Source organism: Phoenix dactylifera, unplaced genomic scaffold, assembly GCF_009389715.1.
Source record: "Phoenix dactylifera cultivar Barhee BC4 unplaced genomic scaffold, palm_55x_up_171113_PBpolish2nd_filt_p 001058F, whole genome shotgun sequence".
Taxonomy (NCBI): Eukaryota; Viridiplantae; Streptophyta; class Magnoliopsida; order Arecales; family Arecaceae; genus Phoenix; species Phoenix dactylifera.
The window spans coordinates 70,169-82,646 of NW_024068407.1; the positions used below are offsets into that span (position 1 = coordinate 70,169).

At 37.5% G+C, this 12,478-nt stretch overlaps 1 protein-coding gene across 1 annotated transcript; it reads right to left on the minus strand.

Moving 5' to 3' along the window:
- Positions 1-400: 400 nt before the first annotated feature.
- On the minus strand, positions 401-11,654 carry LOC103711269 (pumilio homolog 4-like). Its single transcript, XM_008797357.4, has 5 exons — positions 9,831-11,654; positions 9,549-9,711; positions 5,335-5,498; positions 1,006-1,264; positions 401-920 (listed from the first exon to the last, which is right to left on the minus strand). Exons 1-5 carry the CDS (start codon positions 11,252-11,254, stop codon positions 813-815), a joined length of 2,118 nt encoding a protein of 705 aa, XP_008795579.4. The 5' UTR covers positions 11,255-11,654; the 3' UTR covers positions 401-812.
- Between the last annotated feature and the right edge of the window lie 824 nt (positions 11,655-12,478).

Sequence of the window (12,478 nt, forward strand, 5' to 3'; positions counted from 1 at the left end):
CCTACGAAAAAAGCAAGTCTGTGGTAAACCAGCCCGGACTCACGTTGCAGAGTGTTGAATTCAGCATATGAAAAGCAGCAGAAACAGTTCAACAAAACGGAAGGAGAGCATTGACAAAAGTCATGCGATTACATTGGATTCATATTCATGTATATGACAGTGGGCAGGCTATTCGGACTTCCCAGCTCTGACAAGTTCATGGCTGAGGGTAAGCTATGACGCCCTGGACGAGTACCATAAGAGCTTATGATTCCAGAATAAACTATGTCTGATAAGTACAATGATTAAAATAAAATCTAAATAAACAAACCATTAAAAACAGGAAAACTAATCAGTCTCCGTATTGAATACCAAATAGTGAAGATTTGAGAAGCAAAATATAGGGAAAGAACATTACGTGGAACAATCCAACAACAGCTAATATCTTATAATATCCAGAACATCAATGTCTAACATCGGCTTGAGCCAGGACTAGGGAACCGTACTGCTACTACATTGTACAATTGCATATGATGCAACTGTTATAAGACAGGAGGATAATCATAGTTCTGGTCATCAAAGTCACAGCAGACAATAATACAGTCGATGCACAATATACCCACATTACATACGTACCAAGGTAGCTGGAAGGAAAATTGCTTCTTTTTACAACACTACACCCTCACGCATAACTAACAGCAAAAGGACACCAAAACTTGACAACGGGTATTCTCAGACTCTTTCAGTTGAGAACACTTAATCAGGAGGTTACGTTGATAGTCTATTAGTGAACAGGGGACAACAACACGGCCCTTTACCATCCAAAATGCACATCACTTCCTCAGCATTGTTCGGGAGAAGATCCGCTTGCAATATGGGCTGGTTCGAAGGATTGCAGCATGAGGACGGATGGCTTCGACCAGTGCAGCATGGAGAGATCCCTAGAAAGAAAACATTGACATTAGAGGCTTTATATCAACCCACAAAATTATTATTTAATATCAACAGTAAGCTGGTGGCAGAAACCTTGGAATTCCCAAGGGCAGATTGAATGACATAATTTGCATAAGGGTCCTGCAGTAACTGATCAAATCGAGAGACTGAAAGCAATTCCACAATAATTTGTGCTCGGTATTCTTCTCCAAAAACTTTGAGGCACTTTTCCACCACATTGCTGCTGAACTTTTGTGTCGAGAGGTTTACATAATGTCCTTTAAATTGGGATGCCAAAGTTGCAGTTGCTGATGGACTTTTTAGGTCTAGGATATACTGAACAACGTAATTTCTGAGGCACAAAACAGAAGCATTATAAGTATGAGGATGCAGTGATACAAAAACAACAGAGGACCCTAACTTTAGCATCTACCTAGGATAAAAATTAGTATGGTCAAAAATGTTGCATCATATAAAAAATATATAAAAAGAGATCATATAAGGAGAAAAGCTTAGTGATTATGGATTTTTGAAATTTGTAAATGGTTCCACAAAAATAAACATTTGCTGGATTAATACCTACCAAATTAATTTCTTACAAGATGCTTGGAGTCAAAATGCACAAAGAATTTCTAAATGAGAAATTCTTGAAACCTCTGATGGTAGACTTTATGAAGCATGTCAAACTACTATTCATTTGTTGGTGTCATCATCATTCTGAATTCACAGCCAATGTTATGAAATTCCAGAGCCAGATTCTGATAGCTACCTCTCTAGGTCAGATAGCAGGCCATCCCAAGGCATTTTCGTATGTCCATATTTGAAAGCTGTTTCTGAGTATCCTCTTAGATCTAAAGCGCCCAAGTATCATATATCATCCCTTTGGTTAATGTTTCTTTTACTATTTAGATTTCTCTGAAGAAATTTTTCCAGCATGTTTTCTATGCCTGTCCTCCAACTTTCATGAGATAACCTTGCTTTTCCATCTTAATGACATTTTGAAATAGATCTCAGATAGAATTTAATCACATTTACTCCATATAATGTCCAAGGAATGACTTTAACATGTAACTAGTCTAAAGTCCTTAACTTCGACCTTGATTCATGACTAGTATGCTTCTCTCCAAAAGTAAGCTGGAAGGGTAGGGAGAAGAAAAGATGATCTGATCATTGAAGGAAACACATTATCTTACAAGCACAACCACTATCTAATATGACAAGATCATTAGGAAGTTGGCTAAGACATAATCTAATATGACCTTGGACCTTAGTTTCCAGGCTTTAGGACCTAGTATCGACCCAAAAATACCAAACCTAATCTCTGAAAATTTAATAGATCCTGAACCTGCACATGAAACAGCAGCCAACACCACTATAGCTGGTGTTGATGCTAGTGCATGCTAAGTCAGTATCGATGGGCACTGAAACAACTCAGAAATATTGAGGAAAATTGGTTTTCTGTAGACAATAGTGTTAGGAGTAGTTTCAGCAGCAGAACCATAATTTCTGGATCATCCAGCAGTTTCTCACTTCTCAGGTAAAATGCTGTAACTCTTCAATCCAAACTTAAATCTTCATATCTTCTTAACACATCACGAATTTTACTTGATAAAGTACTGAATAACTGTGTCTTATCTTCAGATTTAAGAAATTTTGCCCTTGGTCAAGCTCCCTTCATAGTGCTAATGCCTGACAAAAGGCTGCTTCCACTTTCTGGAACTTCGAAATTCCTCTATGCCACACCCTCAGAATGTGCAAAGCATTTTAAAGTATCATCCATATCCATCCCCAGAGGAGCTAGCCACTTTTCACCTCTCAAAGCATAACTCTTCACATAGTTTACAATTACATGTATTTCCTAACATTAACATAAAACTAGAATTAAAAAATTAGTTTAAAAGGAAGATTTTGTAGCGTAAGAAATTTGGGAGAGGACTGGGAATAAATTCTTAAGATCACTTCCATATGTATTCAATTTGCACCATTTCTAGAAAAAACAGCCATTTCAATTGAAAATACTAGGAGAGGCCCGTCTAGGACAAACAAGCAGATACTCAGGTACTAGAGAGAAAATGCATATACATTCTTCAACTCAAAATATTCTCCAACTCCACACATCACCATTCTATATTACATTTAAACCAAGCTTATATTTATATACTTACAGAAAAAGAAACCATTACGGACTGGGATTAAAGCATTAATTGCATACATACTAATTAATGTAAAAGGTGTCTGGCATTAGAAAATCTTGACCAAATGATATTTTGGAAGATCACACCACTACTTCAAGTTTGATGAGATGGGTCCTTATTCAATTTATAAGTTCAAACAAGTCCAAGAATGAATTAACAACTCAATATATAACCATAGTTCCAGCAACTGCCTTTCAGAAACATGTCAAATATTTATCTCCACATATATAATGACTCTATGTAAGAAATAATTTACCAAATTCTATTATACGGAGTTGCAACTAATCATTGAAAAAAATTCAGTTCTTACAAGTATATGCTCAATACCCAAGTAGGCTTACAAATTTGATCATGATCAAGTGTTTTTTGGATTGTCTCATGTCTTTTGATTGGTGTTTATCCCCACAACATTGATTTTCTTACATATAAAGTATTTACTTGTTACTAATAAAGTCTAGCCACTATTCTTCCTTAGATCCCTTATTTCACTCCGATCGTATCATAGATTAGGATCGACGCAGAGAAAATGAATGCATTTGTACACTATAAATAAAATTTAAGTGGAATAGATGGAACATTGCATCATGCCACACAAGGATCGTTGAACCGTACCAGTAGGCGTACCGGTCGGCCACCGGACTAGTTCGGACCGAACCAAACCGGTACCACTGGTTCAGCCTGGTTCAAGTATCCACTGGTTCCAAGCCAGTACTGGCCGGTTCAGGCCGGTACGGGCCAGTTCTATTTTTTAACGGTACCGACCGGTTTACACCAATTCCTAGCCGGTACGGGCCGGTATCATTTTTTAATGCCAAACTGGATGGTTTGGTACAGGCCGGTTCAACATTGCTTGATGCCACATCACATATAAATGCTTTTTCTCACACTAAAGGAGGGGGGAATTCAACCGACTGGCTTTCACTAGTTTGTCAATTTTATTTTATTATGATCCATTTCGAAAAAATACGGATCGTGCCAAAGATTAAAAACTAATCTTATTATTTTTTTCTTTCTAATTTTTTGAGGATAGTTAAAAGATCAAAGCCAAATTATTCATAAAGAATGTCAACTTAACAAGAAAAACCTTCATACACTAAAAAGTCAATTTTTCTTTTTACAGAAGCATAGAAATTTCATTATTCATAAATGATATAAGTGGACAGTTTAGGTTTTAGAGCAAGAAGTAAATATGAGATAAACAATCATGCACTACAAACTTGATAGCTTCAGAATCACATTATTTGATTAGCTAATTGTAATCATAATACTATGATAGAAGAATATCACAGATAAGGAATAAATTAGCACAGTGCTGATCACTACTGCACATGGTTCTAATTTACCACAGCCAAAAAAAAATTCATATCACAAAAGATTGAAAATAAAAATAAGGAACATATTATACATGACTATAGTACTACTCTTAGGTTTTAGACCAGAAAAGAATAAGAGATGAACTATCAAGCATAGCTAGGTTGATGGTCTCAAAGTCACATTCTTTGATTAACGAGACCACGATCACAAGATTATAATAAAAGAATATCTAGGAAAGATAAATGAATTAGCACACCACTCTGTGGAAATATCACACATGGTCATAGAATTAGAGGCTTCTTCTAAGCATGATTTGAATTAATTACCAGTTCAGAAATATAAGAACAGCCTTATTCTGCTAGTAGAATAAACAAGATGGATTTGTTTCAACACTAAATTGTACAAGTGAACATTCTTCAGAATAAAAGCTTTCTGTGGACCACGACCACTGAGCTCATGAAGCAAAGAATTCAAAATGTATTTTAATAGGCAAAAAATCAACCTGGAATGTGCAGACCTCTATATGTTGTCATAATCAAGGTTTGCCGTACCGATACCGGACCCTGTATCGGTGCCACACTATCATAGTGTCGGTACGGTACGGTACGATACAGCATACCATCACTCATAATATTTGAAAAGGATAAATGCAATCAATTACAAAACAATCTTTAAGTAGGAAACAAACTTCTGATTTCCACATAAAATTTTTAATTAAGAAGTCCCAAGTGGATGGTAGAAACCTAGCAAATTTTTCGTTCTCATCAACCTCTCTGAGCTGGTGTTAATCAAAATATTCACTATAAAAATATTCTTGCTTATTGAAAGAATTGTTGATAAAAAAAACAAACCATCACAAATTAGAAATATACGTGAACAACAATAAGCTGCTTTGTTATTAAATAATAATTACCCAAAAGCATCTTGAGCAAGGAAAAGCCCATTAGCAGAAATTTCAGCAACTAGCTTTGCTTGATGTTCTCCAGTGGCATGGCCTATGCAACGTTGCAAGACACAACATCCATGACGATGAGTCGCAATGTCAACACAATGCTCAGCAGCAGCATCAAAAATAAACTGTCACAAAGAAAAACATAAAAATGGTATGACATGAAAAACAACAAAAATGGAGTTTTTTATGTGATAATACGGAGTTGGTTAAACTTAAAAAAATAAATGATTTAGTACATACTAGATGAAAGTATAATAAATTTACAAATCAGACTTAAGATGCATTATTGATTTGATCAAGGACTACTAGTGGTGATTTTAGCAAAATTTTAGAACAAGGTGAAAGTACATTTGTGAATCACAAGCAATTTCAGAATTCTACAGCTTGTGTTTTCCTCCCAAGATAGTTTAAATTGACATATGCCACTTGTTTATGTTTAGACTTTAGAGGCAGTAGTTTAAACCAAGTTTCTTTCTTGGAATGCAAACACAGTCTAAAGAGGAGAGTATGGCAATGATCATCAAAGTGGAATACAGAAACATGTATCACGAAAAGGAAAAGATGAGTAAAGAGGCAGAACATTTAGTAGTTATCATAAAGGGAGAGCCAATATGGTTACTTGTATGGACAAATGTTTGTGGATGGCAAACATAAATCAAGATCTGGTCCTAGTTTACCGGCCAAAAGCATTGGGTGACCAGGGGGTCATCAATCTTCGTGTCTTCAACCTATGTCTTCTCAGTAAATGGTGGTGGCGCTACTTCCATGAACAACACCAGCCATGGAGAAAACTTATCAGATCTCTCTATTTCTCAACTTGCCTGCTCAGCCAGGCCTCTTATTACAAGGACCTAAAGTTTGCATCATATTCATAAAAAGGCATCATCAAAAAAGGAACCTGATTCAGGGGCTTGTTGTTAACTCACCGAGCTTGGTATCCCAGCAGGTGGTTTTTTATTTCAGAAGCTGGCTGGGCCTTTACAACGGAAAACACCGGCAGGGCATAGACAAAGTGCTCGACACCCTTAAATCCATGTAGAGCCCTCCACTAGACACAACGATGAGTATTTAAAACCTGGATGACCTTATCCCATAGTATTCAAAACCTTGATATCAATAAAGATACTCTAAAGTGAAACCATAAGATGGAACCATGACTAACACATCAATTCATGACCTTGCCTTAGTTTCACCAACACATCTTCAATACACTGCACATCTTTTCATGCCTGATTGTATATCTTGAAACCTTTTTGATAGTTGATATGGGGAAACCAAAGCTATACTCATTAGCACTTCGATCTTATCTTGTTTTGTATCATTTGTACATTGAGTATATCTTGATACATGTGGATTAATCCTTGTATTATTTTCAGCTTTTTTAGTGTACACACGAATTATTAACTTTTACCTTAAAATCCAAGAATCTTCTATTCATCATTTTGTCCTCCCAAAATATACCATAATTCAGGTTCATATTAGATTGTTCATTAAGCCACATGTTTACAGCTTATTTTTAGCAAAAAGTAATGTAATTAAAATCCTTCAGATGTTGTAGCTGTCTCTTTCAGTGGGTTGGAAGCCATGTAAGGTTATTCATACAACTTCAACTTCCAAGACGAGCATCTAAAATGAGTTTATGTGAAAATTATGTTTCATGGTGCATCAGAATGTTAATTACTTAATCTTACTATCATTAAATGCTACAATGAGTGATAGATTGTCCTTAGCTAGAAGTACTTTTATGTCTAAATAGCTAGAAGTTTTCTAGTTTGTTAGTGTGCTACTCAAATATACAGATATGCATCTATGCATCTTACCAATTTAATTCAAGATCCGGCAATGTCATTTCTAAATGCATCAAGATTAAATCCACAACTAATGGTCAAAATTCCATAGAAAGCAAATTGTTGAACATGTGCATTTCCAAGCATAAGGAAAACGGATATCAACAATAAAACAGGTATGAATTGATAGATGCAGCAATGTATTCAAAATAAAAGTTTTACCAGGAATATTAAAAAAAACAATAACACTCCGTATTCATATAGCTTAATTCAGTGATAACCTAGGTGTTTGGTACCAGTGGATCATGATTAACTAAGTTCTCCATGGAGTTAGACAAGCTGTTATTAGTATCTTTTCGTCAGTCAATCTATGCCCTTCCTAGTACCATCAACATATTTGGTGCAATAGGATCAATACACAAAAAGCCATTAAAGCAAACTTCACTAAAATGGTGAAACCAATGAAAAAAAGAAACCATTAAGATTTGGAATCAATAATGATGATCCTCAAATGTATATAAGGGATGGTGTTTGTCTTGAGTGATATTTGAGGCAAAAAATTCACCAATAAGGAAAACAGAACATTCTTTCCCCAGAAAAAAAGTTACTTGTACAAGTCAAAACATCAATCAGATTGTCGTAGAGGACACCCTTCCAAATAAACTTGAGCATTTTGAAGGAGATACTTCAAATACAATTTAATTTAGGTCAAGGGATAAAAATAGTATCCTAAAAATTATTGTTGACAATTACAATCAACAGCAATATATTTGATGCAGCATATTAGAAATTCAGATCTGTACAAAAAAGATATGGTAACAAATAAAGCACAAGCATGGGATGTCAGTTTAAGATCCTCTTGTCTGTACCACAAGTTTCTAATTTTGAATGGCAAATAAGTTTTGTAGGAGAGCACAAACCAACTATACCTCACTATTCCTTTTATTGGACTCCCTTGATTTGTAATTTTACAAGCATACTAAAGGCACTCTACAAGTATCTTTCACAAGGTAAGAACTTTGCTAGTGTAAGTTTGGTAGTATAAGAAGGAAAGTACTTTAAACCTTTGTAGCATCTTTTATAATTATTTCCTCATGAACTCTGAACCTCTTACACTTAGTCTTTCCGCTCAATCTATCTATACCTTCAGTACAAGATTAAAGTTTGAATATCTTAGTAACTAAACATGCTTTCATGCTTTCCCAGAGAAACGTTCATAAGAGGCAAATGCCATCTAATGAGTAAATATGTTCAGAAGCAGCAGAAAAGGGCAACTTTGAGAAATATGATAAATGTATTTAGGTTATTAGCCTCATACGCATGACATGACCACTCTGAGTGCATCATTCCATCCTAAAATGTAAAAAGTTAGACATTTTTGCTTGCTATAGTGTTTCTACTGATGAGATAAAAGTGCAGGGTTAGTTCAATGTGGCAAAACATCTCACACGTGCTGAAGTGCATGAGACCTAAGAAATTCAGAAGAAATATCATAAATAAACAGGAAGCAATACAAAAATCTACCAAAAAATCATGATTTCCTGGTCATATTACAGAATATTTTGTATAATGGGCCCAATCTAATTAACTATCAAGGGAGCAAGTCTTCAAGAGTTTTACATCAGAAGAAATGGAAAAAGCAGTATGTAAGGAAATTTGTACTTGAAGAAATGCATTTCATACAAAGCCATATATCTGCAAAGAGAAAATAGCAGATGTAATTTGACCTCTTACAATTTCATGAAAGCAGGAAAGAGAAACAACTGTTGCGCGCGGTTACATTATGTATATCATTATGCATTATCAATTTCTTGAATAAGGACAAAGTATTCAATAGTTCAGTAGCAGAACAAATGGAATAACAATGTGTCCTAATTCTGTACTCAAGTCTATACTAAATGCATTTAAGTCAAATATATTTAAAGAGCAAGAGTAGACAATGACCATATAGAAAAAACAGCAGGACACCTTGACCCAACAGTAAGAGTTACATAACAATGAATACCATAAAACTCATCTAAATGTGACAATAAACAGATTAAAATCACTCATGTGCATTAAAAAATCAGTTATCTTTTTATATTCTCCCATGCATAACAATTAACACAAATGCAGTTTGAGAGCAAGAGTAGGCAATGACCATATAGAAAAAACAGCAGGACACCTTGATCCAACAGGAAGACTTACATGACAATGAATATCATAAAAACTCGTCTAATGTGACAATAAACAGATTAAAATCACTCATGTGCATAAAAAATCAGTTAACATTTTACATTCTCCCATGCATAACAATTAACACGAATGCAGTTTGAGCATGAACTAGAAAGCATAAAATGCATTCAACCAACAGTTAAACTAACATGAAGAAAAAAAATATATACATACCTTATTGTCTTCCGGTGCGAGAGATTGCAAGCAACGCTGGACCACATGATTGCCATTCAAGTCCTTGATAAGGTCTAGAAACCCTGGTTGAAGGGCAGAAATCACCAGTGCAATTTGCGGCGGGGTTTTGAGGGTCTCTATCAATTTCTGCACTGCCCTTGTCCTGGAACAACATAGCATCACAAAACACCAATTAGATCAAATTAAAGTAGAACTTTGCATGATTAAGGAAGGATATCGAATCACAAGTAAATACAAAATAATATGAGCCAAGAGCAATACCCATGAGTGTTCAACGAGATCCTGATGAGCTCAGCGGGGTCTTTCGTGAGCACAATAAGTATCTTCATCCTCTGATCCTCAGTGCAAACTTCCAGCAGCTTCTGCATGAGATAATTCCCAAAAGGGTTCACCATGAGCTCGCCCACATGATTGATGATCGCATTAACAATCATATCCACTTCGTGAGGCTTCCCCTCGTCAAACTTCCGCTGCAGGATCCGGCACCCATGCTGGTCTTTTGCAATGTTGTAAATATACCATTCAAAATCCAACAAATAATCATGTTTAAGGGGCGAAAGCTGCGAGCACGGACGCCTCGGACTGTGGACACCATCCACATTGACAACAGAGCTCCTCCTCATCACATGCAGCCAGTCATCGAGCCGTGGCAACTTCTTGTGCTCCCTCTGGAACTCCCTTCTATTGTCCCCCACAGAGGGCAGCCCCTTCCCCTGTATAATTAAACTATCCTCGCAGCCAAAAGCTTCAACATTTCTGAGGTTTCTTATCTGCGGTTGGGACTGCGGAACGCAACCATTCGCCGGCATCCCTGCCTCAGCCCCCCCATTCATCACCGGCAACCTCGGTGAATTCAAGAAACCGACGTTCCAATTAAGATCGACTCCGCCCTGCTGCGGGAAGGCTTCAGCAGCCGAAGCCCCGTAAAGAGCCGTCACCGGATTGCCATCATAAACTCCCCCGTGGTGAGAGTTCTGGCCCAACCCATCATTGCTGCCTAGCTGCAAGTCATTCAAGCCATTCAGCACGTCCTTCCAGTTCTGTTGTAAATAGAAGCCGGTCGGGTAGGCAACTGGGGCGCCGGACCGCCGGGCTTGGAGCCACGAGTCAAGTAAATTAGAGTAATGGCGCTGGTAGACCAACTCCAGAAACCTTCGCTCGTCGTCAAACGGCATCGTGCTCCGTGGAATGGAGTGGCGAACAACTCTGTAATCCTCTTGGAAGGGTGTCCACGCACTGGCATTGCCGTAGCCGCTCTGGAGAACATTAGGGTCGGCCGGGCCGTTCCCGAGCCGCCCGATCCCCGCCTCCCCGAGGCCGTTACCGACATGCATGGAATCGAGGCGATCAAGAAAGCCGAGCTCCTCCATCTGCTGGTGGCTGCCAGGCACCGTCGAGCGGCGCAGCCCGTCGTCGCTGGACATCGAGCTCGACCCCGACGATGACGACGCCCCTTGCGACATCAACCAGTTGCCATGCGCATGCCCATGGTGCTGCGGCAGGGCGGCGCCGACATACATGTCATAAGGCACCGGCTGCCCATGCCAGGGGTTGTCGCCTGCGGCGGCGCTACGATCGTCGGTGTGAGTAATGGGGAGGTGATGATGATGATGGGGCGATGTTGCATGGGGGATCTCGTCCCAGAGAATATCCATCTCCTTCTCCTTCTGCTTCTCCATCTTCATGGCTCGCCGGTTTTTCTTCAGGAATTCGAAGAAAAGCGCCGAAAAAACGACGAAAGATCGAGAAAAAAAGCGGAAAGGTGATCAAGATGGGGAGAAGAAAGGTTTCAGAAGAAAATCCAATCGATAAAATACAAAATTAGCGGATTTGGGGATGGGAATTGGGATGGCATGGGGGTTTTTGAAGATCGGAGAAGGAGAAAGGTTTAGAGAGAAAGAATCTTTCGAGAGGGATCGGGAGAGAGGGGGTGGTGTGGCGGTGAACGTTTCGGTGTGGAAGCGGCGAGGGGTTTGTGAGGGAGCGTTGATACACGGGGTGTTTGCTGCGGAGGCGGCCGACCATTAGAGACCGGAGAAGGGAGAGGCGAGGAGTAGAGAGGAAGAGACGCAGGGGAGACGAAATTTATATGTGTGGGTTTATGGGGTTTTCTCTTTATTTTAATACTAATTCTGAAACTTTTTTTTTCCCTGCTTCTACCTAGAGTTAAAGTTGGAGTGGGAATCGGTAAAGTTAAGGTAAGTTTACCGTCAGGTCTGGATTTTGCCCCTCAAGACTCGAGAGACAACTGGTGTTGCCGTGTTGAATTTGAATCGGAACGAAACTCTAGCCTTTGAATTTGAGTTCATGCAAGTAAAGTAAATTAAATTATTTATTTGAAATAAAATATTATTTATAATTTATACTTAAATTAGAATTATTTGTATTTCAAAAATTGAATTTGAAAAGAAATAAATATATTTATTTTAATATTTCAAGATAGCTGAAGTACCACCAAGCTTTTTGCTAGGCCACATGGGCTAAGCTATAATAAATTAATATTATTACGTGCGTAAATATTATTGCTAATAATTTAATGAGTCTTGATATAAACTTCTTAACATAATTTAATTGACAACTTAGATTTCATTATTCAAAATATTCAGTAAGATCACAAGAACACATCATCGAAAAAATTAGGAAAATAAAGGCGTCTAGAATGATTTTTGGAAGTATTTAAATAATTTCCATAAAAATAAGTTAAATATCGTGTAAATTTATGGAGATACCACTAAGATGGCTATTACACTTTTCATCCCATCAATATGTTATATATTTTAATAGCAACTTAAATGTTACTGTTTGAAATATTTTGTGAGATCTCAACGACACTTTAATCAAAAATCATCAAAATTAAGGTTGTTTGAAATGATTTTCAAAAGGGGCTAAATATCTCCACCATAATCTTC